The sequence below is a fragment of the Lutjanus erythropterus genome, chromosome 6 (assembly GCF_056507025.1).
Source record: "Lutjanus erythropterus isolate fLutEry1 chromosome 6, fLutEry1.hap2, whole genome shotgun sequence".
Taxonomy (NCBI): Eukaryota; Metazoa; Chordata; class Actinopteri; order Lutjaniformes; family Lutjanidae; genus Lutjanus; species Lutjanus erythropterus.
Window position 1 is genome coordinate 26,994,297 of NC_139322.1, and position 25,414 is coordinate 27,019,710.

The 25,414-nt window shown below is 40.0% G+C and overlaps 1 protein-coding gene across 4 annotated transcripts in view; it reads left to right on the forward strand.

Annotated features, from left to right (window-relative positions):
• The window catches only part of kazna (kazrin, periplakin interacting protein a), a 253,476-nt gene that overhangs the window by 28,439 nt on the left and 199,623 nt on the right, over window positions 1-25,414 (forward strand). For all 4 annotated transcript variants that reach the window (XM_084721454.1, XM_084721455.1, XM_084721453.1 and 1 more), the window contains exon 2: window positions 3,033-3,190. In XM_084721454.1, coding sequence (XP_084577580.1) covers window positions 3,033-3,190 — 158 coding nt within the window. The remainder of the gene's footprint in view (window positions 1-3,032; window positions 3,191-25,414) is intronic.

The following is a 25,414-nucleotide window of genomic DNA, read 5'->3' on the forward strand; positions in this document are numbered from 1 at the left end:
GACTAACACTGTTAGAGAAGTAGTCATGTAACTATATTATTATTGTTGAGATTGTAGTTTGCTGTGGTGTTGAACTGGACTGAATTACATTGAGAATAGGGTTTCAGCTAATAATTATTTTCTTTATCGGTTTATCAGCTGATTATTTTCTTTATTATTCAGTGTATGGTTTGGTATATGACAGGGGTTCCCAAACCTTTTCAAGTTAAGGACCCCCACAATAGATGTGCATTAGACCACAGATCCCCAATTTAAGAAGATTTTTGTCCTGGTTTAAGATAAAAAAGACTTTATAGTCAATCAGTGACCAAACTAGCATCACTATAAATAACAGTCCATTAAAATGGCCAACCCTATTTCTTCCTTTGTTGTTCCAACATCCAAACAAAGTGATAAAAGTTAAAAATTATGATTAAAAGTTAAAACTTTTGCTGTGGGTATCCTACAACCCATTTAAGGAACCCTGTTGGTTCCCAGACTCCAGTTTGAAAACCAGTGGTCAAAAAATGCCAAATAATAATGAAAAATGCCTGTTTCATTTAACCAAAAGTCCAGACCTCAAAGATAACAAATTTGTTGTCATACTGACAAATAATTCACATTTTAGAGGTGAAATGTAATTTTTTCATTTTTATATACTAAAAAATGACTAAATGACTAATTTCAATCTAATCAGTTAGGCCTAATAGTTTAGTTTAAACTCTATTAAGATGTTTCTAATTTTTTTTCCCACCACATTTACAAACCTGAGGAGGGAAGAACATCACATACACATTTCAATTTAATGCACTCCAGTTTAACACCACTGCAAACTACACTCAGTTGACAGTTTATTGTTAAAACTAAGGCAGTTTGATACAACAGCCATTCAATAAATCCTCTCTTTATAAAGGTTATGATACTTGTCTTTTGTTGAAACATTATTATCTTCATAAAAGTAGAATTTATGACTAAGCTGCTACATTGGGTTGCATTAGATTTTACAGGTGTATCCAATAAAGTTGCCATATTAGTCTAAAACTTGCATGTTTAAAGGAAAATCATTGTATTTACCACAAAGTGTCTAACATGCTTCTGGCCATTTAGCGTGCAGAGACCTGAACAAGGTATTAAAAAAATTACTCAAAGAACACAATAGCTCTCCACCGATCTTATCTGCTTGTCCTACTTAGCACGACTGAGCTATTTACATCCAGACATTGCTCTCCTGCATTCCTTGTGTTCAGCATTCAGTTATTTCCCATACACGTCAAAGCTGCGCTAGCTCACAAACCCAAAACCGATCCCTATAGTTTGTGTTTTATCATTTTCCTGTTCATATCCTGAGAATACAGTTTTTGAGTCACAAGTGCCTGCATGTTCATTAACTGGCCAGTTGAGGGCACTAGTAGTAAGCTGCTGAAATCACAGAAGCTCGACTGACGAAGAGAAGAGGCTTTGTGCATAATTGCTAATGTGCATCTGTGTGGTTTCCACATTTGTCAAAATATACTGAAATTAGCCTTTTGATCTACCACAGTTAGACATAAACTGAAAAATGAGTGAGAACAGACTCTTGTGCAGTCACCAGCTCACTGTAGTCCATTTATGTGTTAAGACAGTGTTTAGAGAGGTGAACTGGCCACAGTGTCTGTGAACTCAGGCGACAAGCGGCCCACTCACGTATTCAAACATCTGACGTCTGCTCAACTCTCACCTCGAGGGGACACAGTCTTCCTCTTCAGCCCCCTCTTTCCCTTCTTATCTCCGCTGCCTTCAGTGCCGACTTGTCAAATTTCCTACTCAGAGCTTGTTTGCTCGGAAATGTCAGCCACGGTGAAAGAATTTTTTGGTTATGTAACACATTAATCTATGCTCTCTCCTTTTTTTTTTTTGCGTGGGCTTTTGTGTGTGAAAGAGGCTTTATATTTTCATCCTGAAAAGACCCTATCCAGATTCTTGGCCTAAAGTCATCATCTTCTCTGTATGGATTTAGCAGGTTGGATTTCTTCATTTGGCAGAAATGTGCCAGTGCATGATTCCAGCTAGAACACAAGAGATTTAATGGTTCAAGTCTGTATCACATGACCTTTGGACAGAAGGTCAATGCTGGATCACTGCACCTCTGTCTCCCTTTATAACTGACAAAGCTGTAAGTTTAAGCTTTTAGCAAAGTTTAAATGCTGGAAAGATGGATAATGAGACATTAGGGGTTAGTGTAGCAGCTCATGAAAAATACAAAAGATACTTATGCTAAAAAGGGACAAAAATATGGAAATTGCTTTTTCTCCAACTCTTTCATTTATCCAACATTTTCACCATGTGGGTGGCCTCGGAAATACTTGTGTTGACCTTTCAAAGACTAAGGGGGATTAGTGGCAAATGGAAGAGGGTTGAGGAAGTGTGTGTGTGTGTGTGTGTGTGTGTGTGTGTGTGTGTGTGTGTGTGTGTGTGTGTGTGTGTTTAAGTGTGTGTGAGAAGGAAGAGAGGAAATACAGTAGGGCTTGCTGGTTTTTAAGCCTAGCTGGGGAGGAAACCTGAAATGAGAGGTTTGCCAGAGACACACAAGGGCAAGAACAGGGAAACAAAAACAGGATGGCTCTCCGGCCGACATGGAACATTCTGGACCAGAAAGGGCGTTGACAGAGAAAGTTGGTGACAATGTGACAGTCGGAAACTATGCTCTTCCACCATGTTATCTCTGCTGTTCCTGCTCAGTAAGAGGCTGGCAACACATCCAGAAAGGAAGAAAATATATATGTGTGTGTGTGTGTGTGTAGTGGCTCTCTGGTATTGAAAGCATTTTATGATGCACTTAAGCCTGACTGCACTCTGATAGAGAGGACACATAAAAAGCTGTAATTTTCACTTTTTAATTGTCTTTTGTAATACCATCTTTTTTCCTGGAGGATCAAGAGGAGCGCAGTTAAAGTTAAATTTACTGGATTAATGACTTGATATTTTTAATCACCACATCAAAATTCAAATAGAACAAATTCTGTGCCTGTTAACGGCTGATTTGTGATCACATTTATTTTTGTGTTTCCCTTTAGCTGTGCAGTCTCTGAACAGCCTGAATGACCAGATTGCAAGCTTCATGGTGACTGGACCCAAGCCCCTGGAGCAGGAGGAGCCTGCCTTCCGTCCTCCTGAGAAGGAGACAATGCAGAAGTCTATGACCCTGATGAGGCACCTCCTTGTGGATGCACAGGTATGAGAGTCAGTAGGTTAGAGTCGGGGTGGGTGGGGTTAGAGACAAAGAGACTCAGACAGGGGGAGATGAATCCAACAACTATTTGTCAGTGCTAACTCCACCCAACAGTGAAATTTCTAGGGCCTGTCACTCTCCTGCCTAGTTAGTGTCAGTTCAGTGCCACATTAGCCCCTATATCATTCATGTTTTACCTCTAAAACTCAAATTTTAATGCCTTGGTCCATTATCTGTGATGTGAAAAGACCAGGTTATTGCACAGCTGGAGAAAGTAAAAGTGTGTCCTGGTCGTAGTTTGGTTATAAAATCCCAGTACACCACAGAGTGCCTCTCCTGCCGGCCTGCCAGCAGCACCAAAGCTGAAGAGTCAATCACAGCGGAAGGCAGCAGACAAGGTTGTACCACCATCTGGTTCAAAAGTGGTTTGAAGTGGTTTAGCTGACTTCACTGACATTCATCACCAAAGCAACGGAGGAGACAACAGACAGTAGTCCTGCTGCCCTGCCTTGTGCTGTCCGGCGTCACACTGCTCTCCGTGTCTATCACCTCTCACCGTTTCCATCACAGTTTTGAGGTGAGGCCATTTTGAAGAGTTGAAAACAACCTACCATGCTGCTTGCTCTGTGTACAGCGTAGGCACAGGCTTTTGCCCATGGGTGCAACATTAGAACCGAGGTGATGATTGTCACAAAATAATTTTCTTTTGAGCATGTTGTAGTAATTACCGAAGACTAACTCAACCACAACATAATACACACACACACACACACACACACACACACACACACACACACACACACACACACACATATATGTAACAGGCTCTACACCCCAGGACACAGACTGTTGGCCTCAGCTAAAGCTTTGAAAATGCCATCTAGAGTGGTTTAACCAATAGCAATACCTAAGCAAAAAGTATCTAAACATATGAATACAATAACTTGGTATTCATTGTGCAATATTAACATTCATACTGGCCACATTCCCTGTGGGTGCTGAACCTTTTTGGCTGAGCATGAGCATCGACCACTCAGTACGTATGACATAAAATGACAGAGGCAAAAAAACCTTGAGTTAGTGACTTTTAGGGGACAGCGTGAGAAATTTTGACCATACATTTGAATAAAATATCTGTAACCAGTGGTCAACTTTGGTGAAATTTAATACACACATTTTTTGACCAATTTCAGCCTGTTTAATTCTAACTCTGTAACACATTGTGGCACACACAGCATGTGGGGGTCTTGCTGTGCAGCTTTCATGGTGTGGTGTATATGGTGTGAAAAAACATCTCTGAAGTGACTTAGACAGTGATGCTTTAAACTCCAAAAACAGAGAAGTGCAGACCCAGTGATTTGACTGCATTACTACAATATGTCAAAAGATTTGCCAATCATTTATTTTAGATAACTGATTGGGCCTGGTCGATAAAACGATGATGAAAGAAAGTCTGATAAAATGTCAGTGACACGTGAGACAACACGTGCAAATGAGTGCAGATAAACAGGACAGTCAGCTCGTGTTATGGCAGTGTGTTGGGTTTTTTAAGTCGGACACAAACCATCAGAGGTCGAAGGCTCGGAGTACAACTGCTGTTCCTTCATGTTGTGAGAAGCTAGCTCAGGTGGTGGAGCTGAAAAACATAGCAGAGATTGACGGCATGGTTGGTCTGCTGTCACCGCAGCCTCAACCCCCAAGATATGGATGGATATACAAATGCGGTGACGCTCGCAAGCTAGTTCAGGCAGTCAGCTTGAGCTGCATCACCAATCACACGTGACATGCCTCACTCTCAGTAGTACATACCAAATGCATCCTTCCAATCTGGTGGTCTGTTTAAACTGCTAAACCTCCCATTTCTCTCTCTGCCTGCCATTGCATTGCTGCCCTGCTCTGGTGTTGCCGCCTGCTCTCGTAACCCCACCACCAACCCCAGCATCCACCTGCAGGCTCTGACAGGGGGTTCAAGAATTTGCTCATCACTCCCCTTATACCTCTATGTAATTTAACCTGCGGAGAGTGATGAAGTCAGAGCCGAGACACCAAACTCAAATTATGTTCTGCTGCTGAATAAACTGAATTCTAAAATGTGAGTTGTCTGACTGAACTATCAAAACAGTGTTGTGTGTGAACTGCAGGCATGCCAAGACCAATAATACAGCAAAATTATTTTATCACCTTAACCACTTCCACACTTCTCATAACATGTCGACAGCCACAACCTATATGATTGATAATTATCGATATCTACAGATATGAAACTTAACTATCATGAAAAACTTTTCAGCTATATCGCCCAGGCCTATTGATTAATCAGTTCGGTCAATCAGTTGCACACTCCAGCTTAACACATTTGAAGTTTTGCTGCTTTTCTGTGTTGTCTGTCACTGTGAATTGAATGCTTCTGTGTTTTGGACTTTTGTGCGTCAAAACAGAATGTAAAGACTTCACCCTGGGTAAGTTGTCATGGGCATTCTTTTACATAAATGATTAAAGGTTCAGTTGGTAACTTTAATGAAGATATTTATTGTCATATTTGCTGTCAATATATCCTGATAGTTGTACAGGAGACACATATTTATGTGAAAAAAATCAAGTTCCTCCTGGTTTCTCCCAGTGCCTCTAATTCTAACTGTCACTTGTGGACTGTGAAACTCAAAAAATCAGTATTTGACGACCTGGAAAATGAGACTCGGCAGTAAGCTCTCTTTCTCCAGAATTGTCAACCCCAGATTTAATTTTGTGATAAATATAAAAAATAATTGAGGGATAATCAGTTTGTAAATAGACAGTAGTTGCAAACCTATGTGCAATGTAGTGAGATTATCCAGCACTGATATAAGACAAGAAACATTTAATCCACCTTACAAATTGCTGTATAATGTGATCTTGGAGAACAAAGGTCACAAAAGACGCTTGGAATTTGTGAAATCACAACAGAGAAAAACCTAGTTTTGCGCCAGCACCTGGCAGACTCGTGGTGTAGGAGTCGACTTCATGCTTCATTTTGTAGCAGTGCAAATTGTTTGTGAAGACACAGAATGCTATTTGTGAGCTGCTCCGGCAAAGGGCCTCAGATGAAATGAAAATATTGACTGTGTGTAATAGGGGTGTAACAACAAGGTTACATTTCCTCCATCAGAGTCAATTGCCACTTAAATTTCCCCAGCACAGTGATGGATCTACTGAATACAACATAGTGTTAGAAAGTATTCTACCCCCCCTACCACCCTCATCCTTTGACTGAACATTCCTCTCATTCAGGGATGACCCCGGTGTCCTCAAAAATGAATTTTCTAGGGAATCAATCACCCAAGTAAGCAGCTGTGAGAATGTTTGACAGTTGATGTTTGCGGACTGCTAGCGTGGCAGCTTTTGTTAATAAATGCATTTGCTGAACCATTATTGTTGTGTCAAATAGAGACGATGGGAACATGACATTATTGCCACCCCCTGTTCTACATGTATTCTCCCTCCCTCCATTTTCTCCTCGTGTTTCTCACGTTCTTGCTGATAATTTTATGTAACCTTTGTGAGGGAAGAGGAGGAAGAGGAGGAGATGAGAGGCTGGATTCCTATGAGCTCCAATTAGGGGAGGGAGGATGCCGCCAGCTGGAGTGGCAATGTCAAGAGTGTGATTGAGCTGTTTGTGATTTAATACGCATATGCTTGTTGTGTTAATTCGTTTCGCTGTCATTTGTATTCCCTCACACAAACACAAATTCATTTGTGCAGAGAAATGTAGTGTCTGAGCTACAACGTAACAGATGTTGTTGAATAAAACTGGTCATGAACTCTAATCTACAAGGTCCCAAGGCTTTAAATGATGGCTGGTTCCCCTCTCTGTTTGGCCATTAATATATGTCGTCATAAAACTAAAATGGGTTACCACACAGGTCCAAATAAAGTGTACCTACTTAGCATTTTTAGCCTCTTTGATTCTTTCAGTCTCTCGCTGTCGCTGCTGCATTTCTCTCTCTAAAAAGCGTGTTTAATGTTCAAAGCCGAAAGAAGACTTCTGAGTGACTGCTGACTGACACTGCACACGCCTCTCTTCCCCTTTTTTTCATCTTATCATTTTATCTCATTCTCCCTGTAAAAGACAGGTAGCCATCTTTCTTTCAACAATATGGCAGACTCTCTTGTTAATTTACTCTCAGTGCAGGCACTTCCCATTCTGTCAGCACTATTTTGAATGCAGTTTTTTTGTTTTGGCCATATTGAAAGTAAAATATCATTAAGCAGGTGCCTGTCAGTGAGGACTGTTGTCCTTTTTTGTTTCCTCAGAATAAAAAGCTTTTTGCAGTATAAACTGGCCGATGTGTCAATATAGACGATATATGAATATTGTATATTTAATTTGTCAGGTTGAACCTGTAGTATGTAAAAGATTGAACATTCATTTTTAAAATATAGGATTATTAAGTATAACAGTAGTTTGAGGGTTTCTGTGGTCATAGAAAATCTGTAAATGTCACAAACATGTAAGTTTGGTTTCCAGACATTTGATGTGATTTAATTTGAAAAATAACATGTCATTTTCAAAACTAAATCTCTAAAGGCCCTTTAATGCTGCCTGGTGGTGAGCACCCTAACAACCCCGTACCTGGAGGACCATTCAACCAAAAAGCAAAGTGGTTTTAAACCAGCTGCTTCTGCTGTAGTCCAGGCCTCATAAAATAGTGTTGGTACAACCAAAACAAAAGTAGTTCAAGTAGAATGTATTGTCTTTCCTCGTAAGTAGCTAGCGACATGTTTTGCAGCTCCAGGTATTCAGACACCAGTATTATCAGCTTCTTCATATTTCCTTCCACTGACTTGCAACTCCTGCAATTTCCGAGATGCCCACCCCTTCTATTTGATTGGCCAGTGGCAGGGAATTACCACCAATAGTTTGGCACGATGTGCAAAGCAAAATCTGCTCGCGTTCATGTGGCAACTGCTTCTTACCCCTACTGTCATGATCCGTTTAATTTTGGGATCAGTGAGCTGCCACTGTAACTTTCCTTTGTCTTCTCTCTCCTGCTGTCTCTGCCTGCACCGCTTTTGCTGGACGCCCGCTGCCGCGCTCACAAAAACAAGCGCTCCCTCCTCTCTCTCCTGTGTCTGCTCTTCATTTGCTCAAAACAGATCGCACTGAAAACAGCGACAGAAGTGACATTGTGCCACGTCACACCACCAAACTTTCATAACGCTCACGTGTAGAATAAGTTTGGGTTTTATAAGAAAGATGAGAAACATTTATGCAAAACGTGTTGGACAGCAGAGAACAGAGCCACGAGTCTGACCCACAGAGATGTCATGTCACTGTGAGAGCAGGTAACACTTCACTGTTCCTCCACACTAATCAAAACCACAGCACTCTTCATATGAAACAGAGCAGCAGATCATCTTACTGCAAAAATACAGATATTTTAAATAGTAGCTTTAGTTGAATCAAAATGTAAAGACTGACACATTGCATTGTCTTGTATTGTGTCGTATTGTATTGTATCATGACAGAGCTGAATCGTGTCAAACCAAATTGTTGCCAACTTAAAGATTTATAGAATATATCGTATCGTTGAACATGTATCGAGATACGTATCGAATCGTCTCAGTCAGTGAGATACACTCTCCTAGGAAACAGGCATTATTGTTTCTGCCACTGTCACACAGACAACACCTGTATACAACACCATTCCTTTCCTCTGAGTCTAGCTTTGTGTAGAAACACCACACAAACACTGATAAGATTAAAAGCTCTTGTAATGGTGTGCATTGCGTGGTTATAATGTAGTTTGAGTAACGTTAGCCTATTGCTTCACACAAACAAGTAACTGCATCAAGTCTTGACATTGGTGTGTAGGGGGAAGTAACGTTAGAAGAAAACAGGAGAGTATTTGTTCATTAATTTAGTCTATAATGAAGACATAATTTTCCTGTGAAATATAGTGCCAGACGAGCAGACAGATGAAACCAGGGTTTATAAGGAACCTGTCCAAACACAGATGGTGTCATTATTCTATAGCTATTCCACTGTGCAATCAACATTTACTTCACAAGAAGTTAAATAAAAAAAAGTTGCCTATTTCCACTTTAAGTTCAGTTTTAATGCCATGCCCTCTTAAACAGTTTTTGATTGCTCAGATCTCAAAATCATAAACAACTCCTTTGAGAAAACACAAGAAATTAAGAATTAAAGTGATGAATTTAAGAACAAAATAACACATTTGAATGTAGAGCCACATAATTTGGGTGGCTAGCATTGTTTAAAATTTGAGAAACAATTATAGTTGAAGCTCAAGTAAACAGAAAACTGTTGTGATTCTTATGATATAATTATCATATTTGACTAAAATAATGAGAAAAAAGTATTCACTCCAAAAGTATTCTAAAACAAACCTGTGTTGCATAAGATCACAAAGGGTGTCTTAGACTTGGAAAAAAATAACAGATGACACATGGATGATTTTGATACTTACATATACAGTGTGACTCAGTTTTCTTCTTGTCACGCCTCCAGACATTCATCATGTATAATATACAGCAGGTACAAAGACTAATGAAACTGTAACTGATTTTTTGAGTTTCTGGCTGTGATCAAAAGAGATTGGTTGCCAATTTATTTTGTTTTACTTCCACCTTGATGGGTCCCCTGCAGTTCTGCAGTGACCGAGAGGGGGGCACCACACCAGCTGAGAGACATGCTGACTTGATGAGATATTTGATCACATATCTCTGAAAAGCATTAGTTTCTTAAATATTCCTTCACCGTCTTCAGCTGTATCATGACGTATCATTTGAACATGACGATTTTAACAAACCATTAGTGTTGTCCGGTAAGAGACAGCTCACTGCAGAGCTGCTTCCTGTGGATCTTTAGTTTCCTCCAAAGGCCCATCTGCTGCGTATCCTGCAATCAAGCTGGGAGGAGATTGGCTACTGAGCTTTTGCCACCGACCCTCCTTCTATCTCCCCTTCCCCGTGCCGTACCCGGCTGTGACTACATTAGCTGAGCTGTCACTCATCAGCGGAGGGGAAAGGGGGTGAGAAAGAAGGGGAGAGTTTAAGCACAGGGGGGACGTGGATGCAGTTTGGAGGCCAGTAAAGGTGACTTTGACAGTGACTGAGTGGAGACACTGATAAATAAGATCTATCTGACTCCCTCTGACCTCTGCTCTAATCATCAGTGGGTAGCTGCAGACATGTCTGTCACTCTTACAGAAAAAGCAAAGCAGATCTAAACACACAGTGGTCCTGTACAAGTACAAAGTTTTACACAATTTTATTTGAGTCAGTATTGCCAGCATTGCAGCTATTTTGAGAGAATCATTATTATACAGTGTAGCTGTAAAGGGTACAGACGTAGCTTTGCCATAAAGTACTGTAGATTTACAAAGTTTTCGGCTCATCAACCTGATTTTCAATGCTTAAGGCCTGTCTTGAACCATGAAGTGACCATGTACAAAAAATTGGCATGAATTGTCTTTGGCACTTAATGCTTGAATTATGTATATAGCAGTTTTTTTTTTATAAAATAAAATGAAAATAAGAACCTAAAATAATCAACCATGCAATTTCACAGTAGGTATCTCCACAGTCTGGTACGCTATTGAGACATTTCTATTGCAATATTTGATATATTGTTATACAGCTGCAACGATTAATTGATTATTAAATTAATTGGCAGCTATTTTGGTAACTGATTAATTGATTTCAATACATTTTTAAGAAAAGTAAAAATTCTGTGATAGACTATGAAAGTGAGTTACTTGTAGCACTGCATCATTACGTCCCTAGTAAAGTTTCTGTTTTCATCCTGTATCAACTTTTTAAGTTGGTAAAATGTCAGTCACATGTTTCCATGATGCCCCAAGTTCCCCAAAAAACAATTAATACTGCTTAAATGACAGCACATGCTGAGTTGATAATCTGCCTATCTACAGTTAGTGTGGACTGGATATCTAAGTCAGGTGTATCAAATCAAATGCCTGCATTGGAAGTGTCCAAATTAATATTTCAGCAGGAAGGACTGACTTCCACATATATTAGCCAATAGAGCTGGACCTGTGCCCAGGGTCATGGAAGAGCGCAGGCTGCCCACAGTCTCAGCGGACTGGGGGGAGGTGCTGTCGAGGAGGCGAATGTGTGATGGGTCTGGCTGGGTCATTCTGTCCCTCTCCGACTGGGGCCTCAGCTGGCCCTCCAGAGTATGGTTCTTACCCATGCATAATACATCACCTTGGTCCCATCTGCCCTCACAACCCTTCTTCTGACTCCACCAGGCCTGTCTAATAGGCCCCGCTCCACTAAGGGCCAGTCGGATACACTGCCGTGTGCTGCTGTGGTGATGGCTTATTGAGGCCCGGCTCAATCCCAGAGTGTGACAAATGAGAATGGAAATTGGGTAATTTGATTCAAAGAGAGTGTTGTCTTCATCTACTGTTGGAAAGAACCCGAGTGTTTCTCTTGGTTTTGCTCTGCTGTCATAACAGCCACCAGTGTTTTCAAAATACTAGAATTGGCTCACCCAAGTTCACAGCTTCTGTGTTTTGTTTGAATTTGAAAATGAGTCTTTCACATCAAAGGCGGCGAGCTTGAACCTGAGGTCATTTGTTTAGAAGTCTCTGTCATTTCCACTGTTTAGATTAGTTTATTCCTGTTTCTGTTTGGTTCTCCTCAAAGTTATAATTACCCGATCTCTGTGAATGTTATTTGCATTGATGGTACTTAAACAGACAAGGTCAAACCCTTGTCTTTTTAATGTTATTGTGGTCAGAAGTATTGCACTTAATGAAATTCCCCCTGGCTGTCTCATTCATTGAGTGGATAGTATCCAGAAGGAATATGTAAAATGATGTCTTTTACTCTTTATCTGCCACTTGCGATCAGTTCAGTTTTTTTTTTTTTTTTTTTGTCGGGGAGGGCCACACAAAAATTGAATTGTCGATGTGAGATGCATGATATTACTCCTCTAGCTGGTGGACTCGTATGCTGAGCAGATTGAAAATGACGGCTTATCTTGTAAGGAATAAATTGAAAACCATTTCATTATAGGAATACAGTTCTGAATGTTGCCTGCAGAGAAAAGAGCTCTATCATGGTGAAACAGTAATGGTATGGGAATTGTCATGAGTCAGGAGAAAATCATATCATGCAAGAAACTGTATCCTTTACTACTTCTACTTGAACTTTGATAATAAGTGTGGAAAGTCAAACATGAAGCACATGTATAACAAATGAATTGAAGTATATTTGTGATTATGCTGCTCAATATTTGGACACAGACAGACTGTTTTCTGAAAGAGATTTACAGAACACTCACTCAGTGGTAAACATATATTACAAAGACATAATCTGCTTTCTGCATCAATGTTTTTTCCCAATAAAAACTTTGAGCAGATGGAATCTGTTGAGCCCACATGAACAATGCCAAAAAACAGTAGGACAAAGAGGAATAGCAGTGGTGAGCTTTGGTCACTGCCTGATGTAGGTGTTTTGCCTTTGTGCAATATGACGTGAAAATACATAGGTGCCTGCCTATTATCCCTATGTCTCCACCACACTAGTCGGATTCTTGGCAGACAGAGAGGCTGACAGAGAACGTGGATAGGGAGGTTATGAGCGATGAGCACACTGGACTGGATCTCCCAGTCAGCACTGACGAAGTGTCAGATAGTTGTAATGAAGCTTGTGAGACCTGTCCAGCATTCGTGGTCAGAGCTTGTCTGCCTTGGCTAGGGGGACTTTTAGCTCACCCTTCTTCTCCTCAAAGTGCTTTTCAGTGCTTTAAGCCACAGTAGCTTGCGGTGGCATAACATACTCAGGCTTCAGGCACTAGCCCTCTTGCTCTCTACCATACTGATTGGCAACACATCAGGCGCAATCATTCGGCACAACAACTCGGCAGTGGCCTCGCATCTGCAGCTGCAAGCCATTGTTGGACATGGTATCCAGGTGTTTGTTCTTAATGTGGTACAGCATAATACTATTACTAAACTGAAGACAAGCATCATCACCACATAGGGCTTCTTTTTTTTTTTTTTATCTCAAACTGCTAGCTAGCGAAGCTGTTAGCTGAGTGTCTGTATGCAAATTAATGTATAGAGTCCAGACAGACATGTGTAATTGGTCAAAACTATTCTCTGTGCTTAACAGTTAACTCTAATCACATCTCTAGTCACATCAGTTCTCAGCTAAACAGTCGAATTACCTAATTTACATTACAGATTAATGTAAACATGCAATGGTATCCCTGCAGTGATCTCATTGAAATGAATGAGCACTGCTTTTTTCTGTCTCTGAACACAGCTTTAAATGTCGCTGGCCTGACTCTTAAGAACTTTAAATTTCTAAAAAGCATGATATTAGATGATGGGGGGCCTACATCAAGCACTATCACCAGTTAAAAGTCAGCTCCATACCATTATGAAGAGTTTGACTTGTTAGAAAAACAAAAGACTTCTAATTATCCCACTACACCGCCTGACTGTTTTCTGTTACCTGACATGCATTGTAATTAGTCCTCTCAGCTTGTGACCAAATACACACTTTCTGCAATTTGCATTATACCTCCAAGTGAAAGACGAGACCACCAAAGACTGCAGAAGTCTCAATCAATATCGACAATGAGTGGCTTTGCTGCCATTAAAGAAGAGAGAATAATAAGACATAGAGCACTTACTGAATTAAAGATACACAGATATATAGTATAGCCTGACTGATAAATTGGTCGAAACTTTACAGTATATTGGCCGATAGTAATTAATCTTTGATATCTCTGTATAAGTCCTTATGTGCAACAAATGTATTTCTCTATCGCAAAATTTCCTGCTCAGCACACATCTTTATTTAATGTTATACTGACTTAGTCCATGTGACTTTGAATAATATTGTCTGTTGTGCTGTTTTAGCAGTTCAAAAAGAGCCATTTGGTATTCTGAATGTAACATTTTCTTTGTTCATTTGAGCCAGCTGTATGAGTCATGTTTTGAGTATTTATTAGTGTGTTTGCACATGGTGTTGTGCTAACATCCTTGAAAATTCTAAGTCAGTAAATACTTTCCCACAGCAGAGGTCTGTGGGGACACTGAGAATCTTTCCACTCACCTTACATCTAAAGACCCATTATATGAAATAAATAATGGTGTATTTCAAGCTAGCTCTCTGCAATGAAAACTGAAAACTGTGTATTGATCTGGGGTGGGGTGGGGGGCTGATGATACTGCAACAAAATGCACAGTTCTCAAGCCTTTTTTCTCAAGAGGCTTTAACCCTGTCCATCAGAGGTCAAGGTCTGGCTCTAATAAAGACAGACTCAAGCTGTGGGAATATACACTACATGGTTAATTTATCCAGAATGCAATGCCTCAGAGATTCTGTAACTACCAACTGTCTGAGCTGGTCTCCAAACTCAGCCGGAGCAATGACTAACTGTCCTTTCCGGTCTCCTGGGATAGGGAAAGATAAATGTGCATCCTTCAAGGTGAAACCCAAGCTTGAGGTCAGATTCGAGCAAACAGCTAAGTAATGACATTTAACCCAGAACAAAATGTTTTCAGATTTGTAGATTAGGCAACAACTTGAACGGCCTGACTTGTCCTTCCCAGCTGTTTGATTTTGGTATTGAGTAAGACGTCCGCTTCAGCTTGATCTGACTGCATTGAATGGTTGTGAACCCCATGTTGATTTGTCTGCAAAGAGATACAGGGTCTTTGATAAAAGGTGATCAGGTAATAACCAGATTTAAGTCATCCACTGCAATGCTAGATATGAACTGGCTTGTAGATGGCCTTGTTTAGGGGCAAAACACTGACCTTTTCTTATTTGATAAAGAGTCATCATTACTATTATCAGACAAGTCCTTTGAATTTGTTTCAGGCTGTGAATATATCTGGTAAGTGTGGAGTATTATATGCTATTAGACACAATCATAAAAGCATTGTCAGACAGTCTGAGAGCTCCAATGACCCAGAATATGACACTCAAGGGAAATTCAATCAGCTCAGTAACTTATGCTTTTGGGTGTTCAATGGAAATATTTGCATATCTGGCCAAGACATACCTAGGTTGCTAGGCAACCTGGCTTGTCTGACAGGCACTGTCACAGACAGCCATGTTCATGGTTGAGTCTGTGTTTTGGTAATAATTTTTTCATCAGCTTATTTTTCTTGGCTTGTCATGGAAGAAAGAAACCTTAATCTCAAGTGTATCTGTGTGTGCTCTGGTGTTGTGTAAATATTGATTTTTATTTTATTTATTTGATGGTTCTTTGCCCCGTGCCACCTCACCTGGAGCCACTATAAGTCTGTCTGTCATGGTTATAAACTAAGAAGATCACAAACTAAAGCTTTTCACGCATGCACTGTAACTCTGCACTGTCTATTACCTGGAAGAGCTGTATGTGTGAATAATGTGCCCCTGACTTAACCCTGCCAGCTCCCCAGTCCAAAGTCAGGGTGAGCCACATGTGCGAATAGAGCAGTTCATTATCCAGAATGAGCAAGTGGGCATGTTGATGACACTGCACGGCATGTAGCTGCTTTGTATTCTTCCACTCTTTCCATGATTGCTTTGTTTTCATACTCTCTGCCGATCAGTTGCACTGTCCTCTGCCTATTATGGTTTTTCTGATAGCAGTATCATAAAATGCCTTCAATGCTGCCTAAAATGCAGCATCAGTGAGTACTATTCTCCAATCTAATACCATTGTCGTGGTGTGGGCTTTTTGTAAGAATTTTTATATTTTGCAGTCCTTGTCATCCCTCCTGTTTTTTTGTTGAATTATTAAATCACACTGAACTGTGGTTGCTCAGTTTGAGTTTGATTCTGTTACTTCCCAGCAGTGTCCCGTATGTAGAATTTAATGGTCAGTGGGGGAGGGAAATGCTAGTTTAACCTCGCCATCAGCTTGTGTGGCAAAGTCTGTATTATTGTAGCAAGCTTGTAGTAAGCAGAAGGACCCTAGAGTCTGTGTCAGGAGGAGGAAAAAAAATGCAGTGGATTGTATACTTCCCAGTTTCTCCGGGAGTCACTGGTGTCTTAGAAGAGCTAAAGAAAACACTACAGACCTGACTAAGTTAGTGATTGAGTGAACTGTGGTTACCCAGTGTGTATATTGTACATAATCAATCTTTATTTCCTGATTTGGTTTGTTTTTGTGGGGTTCCAAGGGAAAACTCTTTCTGACTTGTCTTTTTTGATTCTGAACTAGATTGGACTGAACTGTTTTGGGGTTGTGAGGAAAACAAGACAGACTCTTCGCTGAGTGGACTGAACTGGATGAACAGACTTTTTTTTTTTTGGTTTTTAAATGTACTGGCATTGGATCAGTCCTTGTTGCTGGCCCATAGACAGAATCAATGTTGAGAGGGGAAAAAGTGGTTAGATTACAAATGGGTCCTCCTCCTGCTGCATGCTCTGCAGGTGCCACCCCTCACCTAAATAATATTAATTATTTTTAAGAAAAGTAAAAATTATTATTATTATTATATTCAAAAATAATTTGAATATTTCCAACATTTGAGAACACGTCATGTACAATCTCCTGTGCTCCATGTGAAATTCGGTCAATATTCCGACCTGATTCTCAGGACATAGTTTAAAGTGCATATGTGAAAATGGCTTAAGAGAGCGCAGAGACACCAATCAGCTACAGGATGACTTGGTTAGTAGCCTGCTGATCTCTTCATGTGGAGAATAGCCTGTCTCAGCAAGGCTGGGACAAATCAGATACAATACTCTCCTGATCTAACCTGCTCATCCGTTCAGGCGTCAGGTCTGTTTGTGTGTACACGTGCACATGAGGCAGGATGTTACTATGGAAACAGGCTGTCAGAAGATTATTTTGATCGTATAAACAGGAGATATAGGCAGAGAGAGGTAATAGCCCAAGCTTGTTTATATGTTAGCCCCTCTTGCTCCGTCTTTTTGCTCCCTCTTTCCTCCTCATGTTAGTTTTCTTCATTTTACCTTGCAGAACCAGCTATCTCCCAAGATCAAAGGCTTTGCCCTCAATTTCAGAATGGGGTTTCAGAGCTATATTGGGCTGCCTCTGACGTACATGTGTGCTGTGCCCATAGCTACATGGTTTAGTGGAGGTTAACTCATGACCCTCAGGTGTGACGCATGGTGGAAATGCCTTAAAACATCGCTCTCATGTATGTGAGCAAACATGCATATGGAGTCCCCACTGTGTCTATTTCTGTAATCTTCCCCAACCTGTGACTACCCCACAGGTGACTGTTCCGACCTTTTCCTTGTCTTTGTGCCGCCCAAAATTAACTTTGACTTTGCATCTAGCTGTCAAGTGTGGTGCAGTATCCCTGGTAACAGCAGGTCCTATCAAGGTTACAACACTTTAGAAAGTAAATCAAGTTAATGACAGCAGGAGGTGGTGTAGAGTGTAGCGGAGGTGTGATTGTAAAGTTTGAAATCTGCATTATGAGTGAGGTGGCTCATTATAATCGCTCTGAGCTCTTTTCCTGCCCCTGCACAGTGGGAGTCATGTTTCACACTTTGTTGGCCAGAACATTAGATGATGCTTATTACAAGACACCTGCCACTATTTTGCAAAACCTGTTTTTGCATAGAAAGACTTTTTGAAGATGATAAAGCCTTTGATCAAAACATGGTTGTGATATTGCTAGTTTGTCCTCCCATAGACAACATTGTGATACCTTTTTGCCACCACCAACCCATCCACTCCTTTTCTACTTTCTATTATTATTCTGCATCTGACTTTGATTTGGAGGATAACTGTACTCTGTTGTGGAACAGTTGCCATAAATGGAGGCCTTGAGGCATGTAAGCAGGCCTTGGAGTCAGAGAGTTAGCTGTGGGCTGAAACTTGAGCAGCTGGCAACCTAATTTTATACTGAAGGAAACTTAAAAACGTGTTGATTCTTAGGAAGGTACAGAGTTATATGGGGTAGGTTTTAATAAGGTTTTGTACAATTGTTACGCAGATTCATGGATGTTTATTCATGATGGTCCTCAGCAATAACGAAGTAAAATACAGCCATATTGAATCTAAAATTTGCGTGTCATGTACAGATTTGACTGCTTTAGAGTACCAATTTTGACGCAACTTGCAGCAATTGGGTGCCAAGGGTTTTATAGTACTTTAATTGCATCTATTAGATGAGTGTCACAGCCTCTGCTTCCTCTGCAAGTACTGAATTTGTTGATAAGCATATAGTATCCTTGCCTCATGTCTCTTCTCACACGCTCCCCTGGGGAGGCATGCCTTACAGTTTGAAAACCTCTGTTACATTGAAGAAGAAAAAAAAAATCAATGAATATTGTCAACCAACAATCTCTTCATGGCAGCAGTGGAGCATATAGATGCTGTGGCTGGCAGCTCCTTCAAACATCTGCTAACTGCTGTTTTTCTCTTTTAATCTGTTATGTTTTGGCTTTATTGCTGAAACACATGTCACCGATCAACAATGCACACAGTGTCTTTCAACCAGATAGCCAGACCAGCTGGATGGACTGTCATGGACCACCTTGACAGGTGGGGGGAGAGTGGGGACGAGAGCATGCTAACCCAGCCTGGACTTCTATACGTCTGGCTAATTAGACAGATGAAATTGAACTCAGGCAGGCCAAGCAATGGGAAATGAGACTGTTCCATCCATAGTCAAGGTGTTGCACTTGGTAGGCAGACAGTGTTCAAAGCTGACAGGACGCAACATGCAAGACTCCCGCAGGGTGAGGGGAGGAGGAATTATTTCCTGGCTGTGTATGTATTTATGTATACCAGTAAATTACTGTATTGTTTTATTTTATTTTGTCTTAGATTTTATTGGGTTAGGGTTAGGGTTTTTTGTACTTGACTTGATTTTAATTAATTATCTATATATATGTTGTATGCGGGTGTAGCATGAAGGAACTACTCTCATTACTCTAATTTCTACCTTGTTTAATGTCAGTGTCACTGGGAGGTAGTGTTGCCATCTTGGTGACTTTCAAGCGATTTAGCGACACAGGACTTATTTTTAGTAATTTTTTTAAAGTGCCTGTAGCGACAAATGTAGAGACTTATTGGGTTTGAAGAGGCTATACAATTAGCACTTTAAACATGTGTCACACAGTGGTGTGGGGTTCTTAATTATACCAGCAATAAAATATTTCCACCTTTAAAAAGATGAAGTAAGGGGTGTCTTTAAATGATTTATTTAAAACCAATAAAATCACAGCATTGACAAATGCAGAGATTGAGAAAATGTTTAATTACAATTTTTGAAATAGTTGACAAAAATATGATTGTGTCCAAATAAAATCTATGAATCAACCAGATTGCCCAATGAAAGAGTGTCTTTAAAGATTCCCAAAATGTCTATGATGCATTTAAAATTGTTCAGGAAGGGGAAGCATTTTACTTTTAGGGGACTCAGTTTCCTGGCGTCTCATCTCCACACAATCCAATCCCTTCTCCCTCGGACTGCTGCCGTCACTGTGGTGGAGAAGAACATGTCTTCAATCACATGTGCACACAAGCAGAGAGTACTAGTAAAAGCATGTAACAAAATTTAAATGTATCGACATATAAATACTGATAAAACCCATATGAATAAATTTAGAAATGCAAATAATTATGCCTCCGCCCGCCGAATGTGCCGGGCTGGAGGCATACTGTTCTCCGGTTGTCTGGCCGTACGCGAGTCCGTGCGTCCCTCCGTCACAGATTTTCTTTTGCGCGATAACTTTTGAGTGGGGGGACGGATTTGCACCAAATCTTGTGTGCTAACACTCTATAACAGGTACATGAACTGATTAAATTTTGGAGACCAGCGCTTTCGCCTGACAGACCTGTCTCTAAAAACACACTTATGCAAATAACTTGGTCAATTTTAAAGCTTTTTTATATTTGACTTTGATATATTTTTGAATAACTATGTTGGGTACTATTAGGTAATAAAGGTAAGAGCTCTTTCCTTGCAATCTTTTCTCATTAACTGTATACTGTATCAATAGAGCCAAATTCTCAAACTCCTGGGACACTTGCAAATAGGATTTATAATGAATCAATGGTTTCAGTCAGGTGTAGGGAACACAAAACTCACAGTTGCATGAAACTGTTGCAGGCGGAGGCATCAGAATCGACGCTTTAGCGTCGACTTCTACCCGTTTTCATTAAAACATGCAACCAGGATAAATGTAAACTCAAACTCATAGCACAGTATGCAAAGAAACACAAGAGGATGTCCCACTCTGTCACAGGCTGTTCCAGGCTACTTTATGTTAGGAAGAGTTGGTGACACTGCAGTGGGGCTGAAACCTATCCCAGCATGAATTGGGTGAGAGGCAGGGTACATCCTGGACTGGCCACTCGTCTGTCAGGCTTTCAAAAAACAGACAGACAAAACATTCACTGTGACATTCACAGCTAGAGGCTGCTGACAAAGTGTGCGATCACATAGAAAAATCAATCTGTTTCTGATGAACTGAATTTTCCTTCCTTCTGTCAAACCTGCTACTGTCGTTGACTTTGCAATGTTGGATTTTGTAGACAAATAGATTTCCCCTCCTAACAGATGTTTCTGTACTTTCTTTTAAACACAATAGAAATTGTTTAGCCTGAAGCTGCTCATTTCATGTGGGTCTTGATAGAAAAAAATTATCAGAGTGGGAGCTGTGCTGATTGAAAGATGATAAAACATTTTTGAAATATGTGGTGAAGGTGATGAGAGGTATGTCACGTTCCTGACATTTGACATTTGACGTTCCTGTCCATGGTTTGAAAAGCACTGGTCCTGTCATCAAAACCCTCTTGTCACTTTGGATTATTCTCCCCTGAATAAGGTTTAGAGAAATCAATAAATAGAGAGCAAACTTAACAATACACGACTCAGCTATGTTTGGTTTTGGAATAATCACTTTTCCTGTGGCTCATAGTGAAAAAATCATTAAGGGTTGTATTATCTTTGGAATCATTAACATGTTGAGCTCAAGCATGAATTGAGGCCAGCCCTCTCCATTTCAACAGTTTTGAGGGATTTATCTGAGTAGTGCAGCTGTGGGAAAAGCTTATTGGATCTCATTGAAGCCTTGAGATAAGAATACCCAGTGCAACACTTGGTTTTTGGGTTATAATTGTCCTAAATTGATTTTGATTTTTTTCTTTAGATGGATTGAGTTCTTCTCCAATACAACCTGTCTTTTGAAACACCAAAAGGACCTGAGTTCAAGGCACTCAGGACCACACAGAAAATAAGTCTTATTTATCTTCAGGGACTAAGCTCATGATTACTAAAAAATAATCTCGTTGGTAACGTTGGTAGGATCTTTTAGTCTTCAACAATCTAGAATTAAAAAAGCCTTGCTATTGGGGCAACTTAATTATAATTCCATTTCTCATAGAACATCCATCCACACAGAGAAGGATTTCAAAAGGGCTGTTTTACCCAGCACCATTTGTTTCTGAAGAAGCCTTTTTTGAAGAAAGGGTTTGTACCCTTTTCATCCAAAGAACCCTTTTTGGAAGAAAAAGTTCTTCAATTATTGGGGAAATCCTTTAAGAACTCTTTGTCAAGCAATCTTTTTTTTTTTACTATGATATAGAAGGGTTTTTGGTAGAACTCCCTGAGCGGGTCCTAGATGAAACCCTGGGACTATCTTGTTAGAACCCTCTTAGTGGGCTCTAGATGCAACCTTTGGAATATAAAAAAGTTCTTGTAATTGAACCCCATTGGTGCGTTCTTGTTAGCACCCTTAGAAGGTGGAAAGATTCTGGATAGAACCCCCGGAGTGTGTTCTGGGTGTAACTGTTACACCATTGAAGGGTTCTCTGTAGAACCTCCCACAGGGAGTTCTGGGCTGCACCTTTCACAGATGGTTCTAGGTATAACCCTTCATCTTGAGTTCTAGGTAGAACTCTCTGAAAGAGTTTCAAATAGAACCTTTATAAAAGATTCTACCTGAAACCAAAACAGATTCCTGTGGGAAGACGTCAAAGAGCCTGTTATGGTTCTAGTTAGCACCTTTCTTTCTTAGAGTTTAGAAGATGGAGAATGTAATTGAATTAACCTGTGTGCTACTTGTCTGCTCATCCAATTGTACACAGATCTAAGACTGTATGGCTCATGTCTCTAATGCAAATTCTTCGTCTCAGTTGCGAGACTCCAAGGTCAAGGGCGGTACACTGAATGGTGGTAATCCTTGTGGCAAAACAGCCATCCATCCGAAAAAGGAAAATGAAATGAAACAACTATAGCTTTCAGAGTGCACTCGAGTATAGTCTTACTGCAATAACAGATGCTTCTAATATTTCATTTCAACTGTTAGATTGCCATAACACATTCCTGACGCATAGTTATAATCATACTCTCAGAAACATTTAAGAGCGCCTGCTCCCTTGGGCATATTTGCCTGTCAAGCCGCTCCCTCACAAATATGGCACAAAAATAACACTCAAGGCAACAGCAAAAAGCTGAGGACCAAATTGCACATTTCAAATACGTACGTGGCGTCTTCATAAACAAGTGGTCCAAGCTCGTCCGTCTTTTACCATCTTTTGTCTTTTACTTTGCTGCTGTTGGTTTTATGCCCAATGTAGAGTGATATCAGTCTTGTCTTTGATCTTGGGCAGCGATTACAGACTGTAAAAGTAGACAGGATAGATCTCCTCGTGGTTAAATACCAGAGTAAATTGGATTAAGTTTCCGATTCCCATGAGGTTGACTGAGCCTTCCTACAAAGCTGACGCACTCAGGATGAACACAGCGCTGCCCGAGTAATAGATAACAGCACTTTTCCTTTATAGTGCCACTGCATGTGCATATCTAACTCTTTCTAATTTCATTGAGGTATTTTCAAAGGACTTACCTGGACAGTGGACTGGATTTGCATAAAAGTGTACTTGCCATGGCTCTAATTGATTTCTGAAACCCTGGGCAGAACAATGAATTCACATATTTTATTGAAGGGGTTTAGTGAGGGCTGCTGCTCTGTGCCTCTGACGTTACCACAGGCAGACCAGACACAGCTTACCTGACCATACTTAGCATTTCAGCTCACTGAGCTTTGTGTCTGACCTAAGAGCTAGTTTCATGCCAAAATTGGATATCTAGTGTTTAATAAATTGGCCACATTGAGGGCAAGAAAATACAATGGCCTTAGCAAAATTGGGAGTCAGGAGCTTTTCTGTTATGAAGAACCAGTTTGGTGTTTTAGAGTTCCCAAAGGTTATTCCGTGACCAAGATGTATAATGAAAGGAAGGCTGTCATAGGTCCTGAGAAAGTCCTTGGTTCCTTCTAAGTGTGTGTATAAATGATCTGTTAGTGAACTGGTTAATACAGGACATACAGTTACTGTAAGTACATGACTTGTCCATGTAGTCAGTCCAACAAGAGTCTACATCTTGGCATGTGCAGAACACAAGTTAAAAAGTATGAGTTTTGGGGTGCCAGGCTCAGGTCACACAGACTGAGGCTGAGTCCTCTGCAGGGGCCGTGGGTTTGGTTCTAGCCCTTTGCTGCATGTCGTCCCCCCACATCCTCCCCCTCTCCTGTCCTGGCTTCAGCTGTCCTGTCAGTTAGGTTTGCAGATTTTTTTGCCTTATCTGTAATGTGAGTTGAAAATGTTAACTATCAATTACTCTCAAAAATTAATAAGAAAATCTTTTTCTCATTTTAAGTTTTATCTAAAAGTTTTTATCTAAACAATTTTTTTTACTGAATATTAGTTAAGTGAAACATTAATTTATGAAGAACTAACAACTTAAATGAACAGAATAATAAAATAATAAGGTTCTTGCTCAAACAGACTCTTGTCAAGCTGTCCTTCATTAGATGGCTCTGCCAAACAAAATAATGTCAAATGTGGCGCATTTACTGCCATTTCTAGACTAATAAGGCAGACCAAACCAAACCATGAAAAAACTGTGAACTCTGGAGAAATGGTACACCAAACATACATATTTGGTTATGAACTTTTAGTTAATTTGGTTAATTCTTAACGCTGATTAATGATTAATCCTTAACATCCCTACTATCAATAATGGCATAAGAAGAGCCTGAAGAGCTTTTGCAGCGTTTGTTTCGTGTAGTTTAGTTTACTTTAGTTTTGTTTTGTTTGGTCATTTCAATATATATTTTCTAAAATACCAATTTTCCAAAAACAGATAACATACTAACACAAATTTCTTATATGCATTCCATGAATGAAAAAGAAGCTAAAAGCGTAAATGTCATGTTAGCCTCATGTCAGTATAACCAAGGCAAAAGACCCTTCCACGTCATCGTCATCGTCATCATCATCATCATCATCATCATCATAGCCACTGTATTCTTTACTTTAGTAGTACAAAGAATCACACTGAGGCAGACAGCAACGCATGCAACGACATCACCCTTGTCTCTAAGGTTGTCAAAAGTATCAATACTTTTCAGTACGACATTTAAAACACACACACAATATAATACTAACACTTTATAGTATCGTAAGTACTGAAGCTATTGAAAAGAAAAGATCTCAGTGTGCATTCAAGACCTTAGTTTGGCTTAGTATTTTCTTTTCCTGCCTGCAGGCCAGCAGAAGAACAAAAACAGACAGTGTTTGTTTACTTTTTCCTGCACCAGAACTGTGGTGCAGGTTCTTAATGAAAAGAAAGGGGGAAAAAATATCCTAGTTCGTCTTTTTTCCCTTTTTGCTGGTGAAAGAGGTATCAAAACGAGTATGTTTTTTTCTTTCTTTCTTTTTTTTTTTTTAGTACTTTATCAAAGTTTAAAATTCTATTATCATGACAATTTTACTTGCCTCCACTTGTACAGATCAAACCTGTGGGCAACATGCTGCACAATTTTTTTTCCTCAGATTTGATTTTTAAAAACAAAAACATATGCACATATTGCACTTTATCTTTCTAAACACTCTGCACATAGTAACCTTAATCTTTCCATGTCTTTGATTTCTCTCAGCTATTCAAATACAGTAGGTTTGGTGCATTGTAGAGCTAGATAACTCTGTCGTATCAGAAAAAAACTTCTGCAGTGTTTTTCTCTTTGGGGTTTCCAGTGATGATGAGTTCAAGCGCGCTCTGGCTGTAGATTCAGACTGGGCCAAAACACATAGGAGTGTTTATAGCTATGGATATGTGACTGCAGTCATGCAGAGCACAACGTTCTTGATCCCTGCTCTAACGTTCAGATGTACAAGGTCCACTACTTTCTCTTGCTCCCTCACAATCTCTCACATACAAACACATAAGGCGTCCCATTTTTCCTCCTATACTGTTC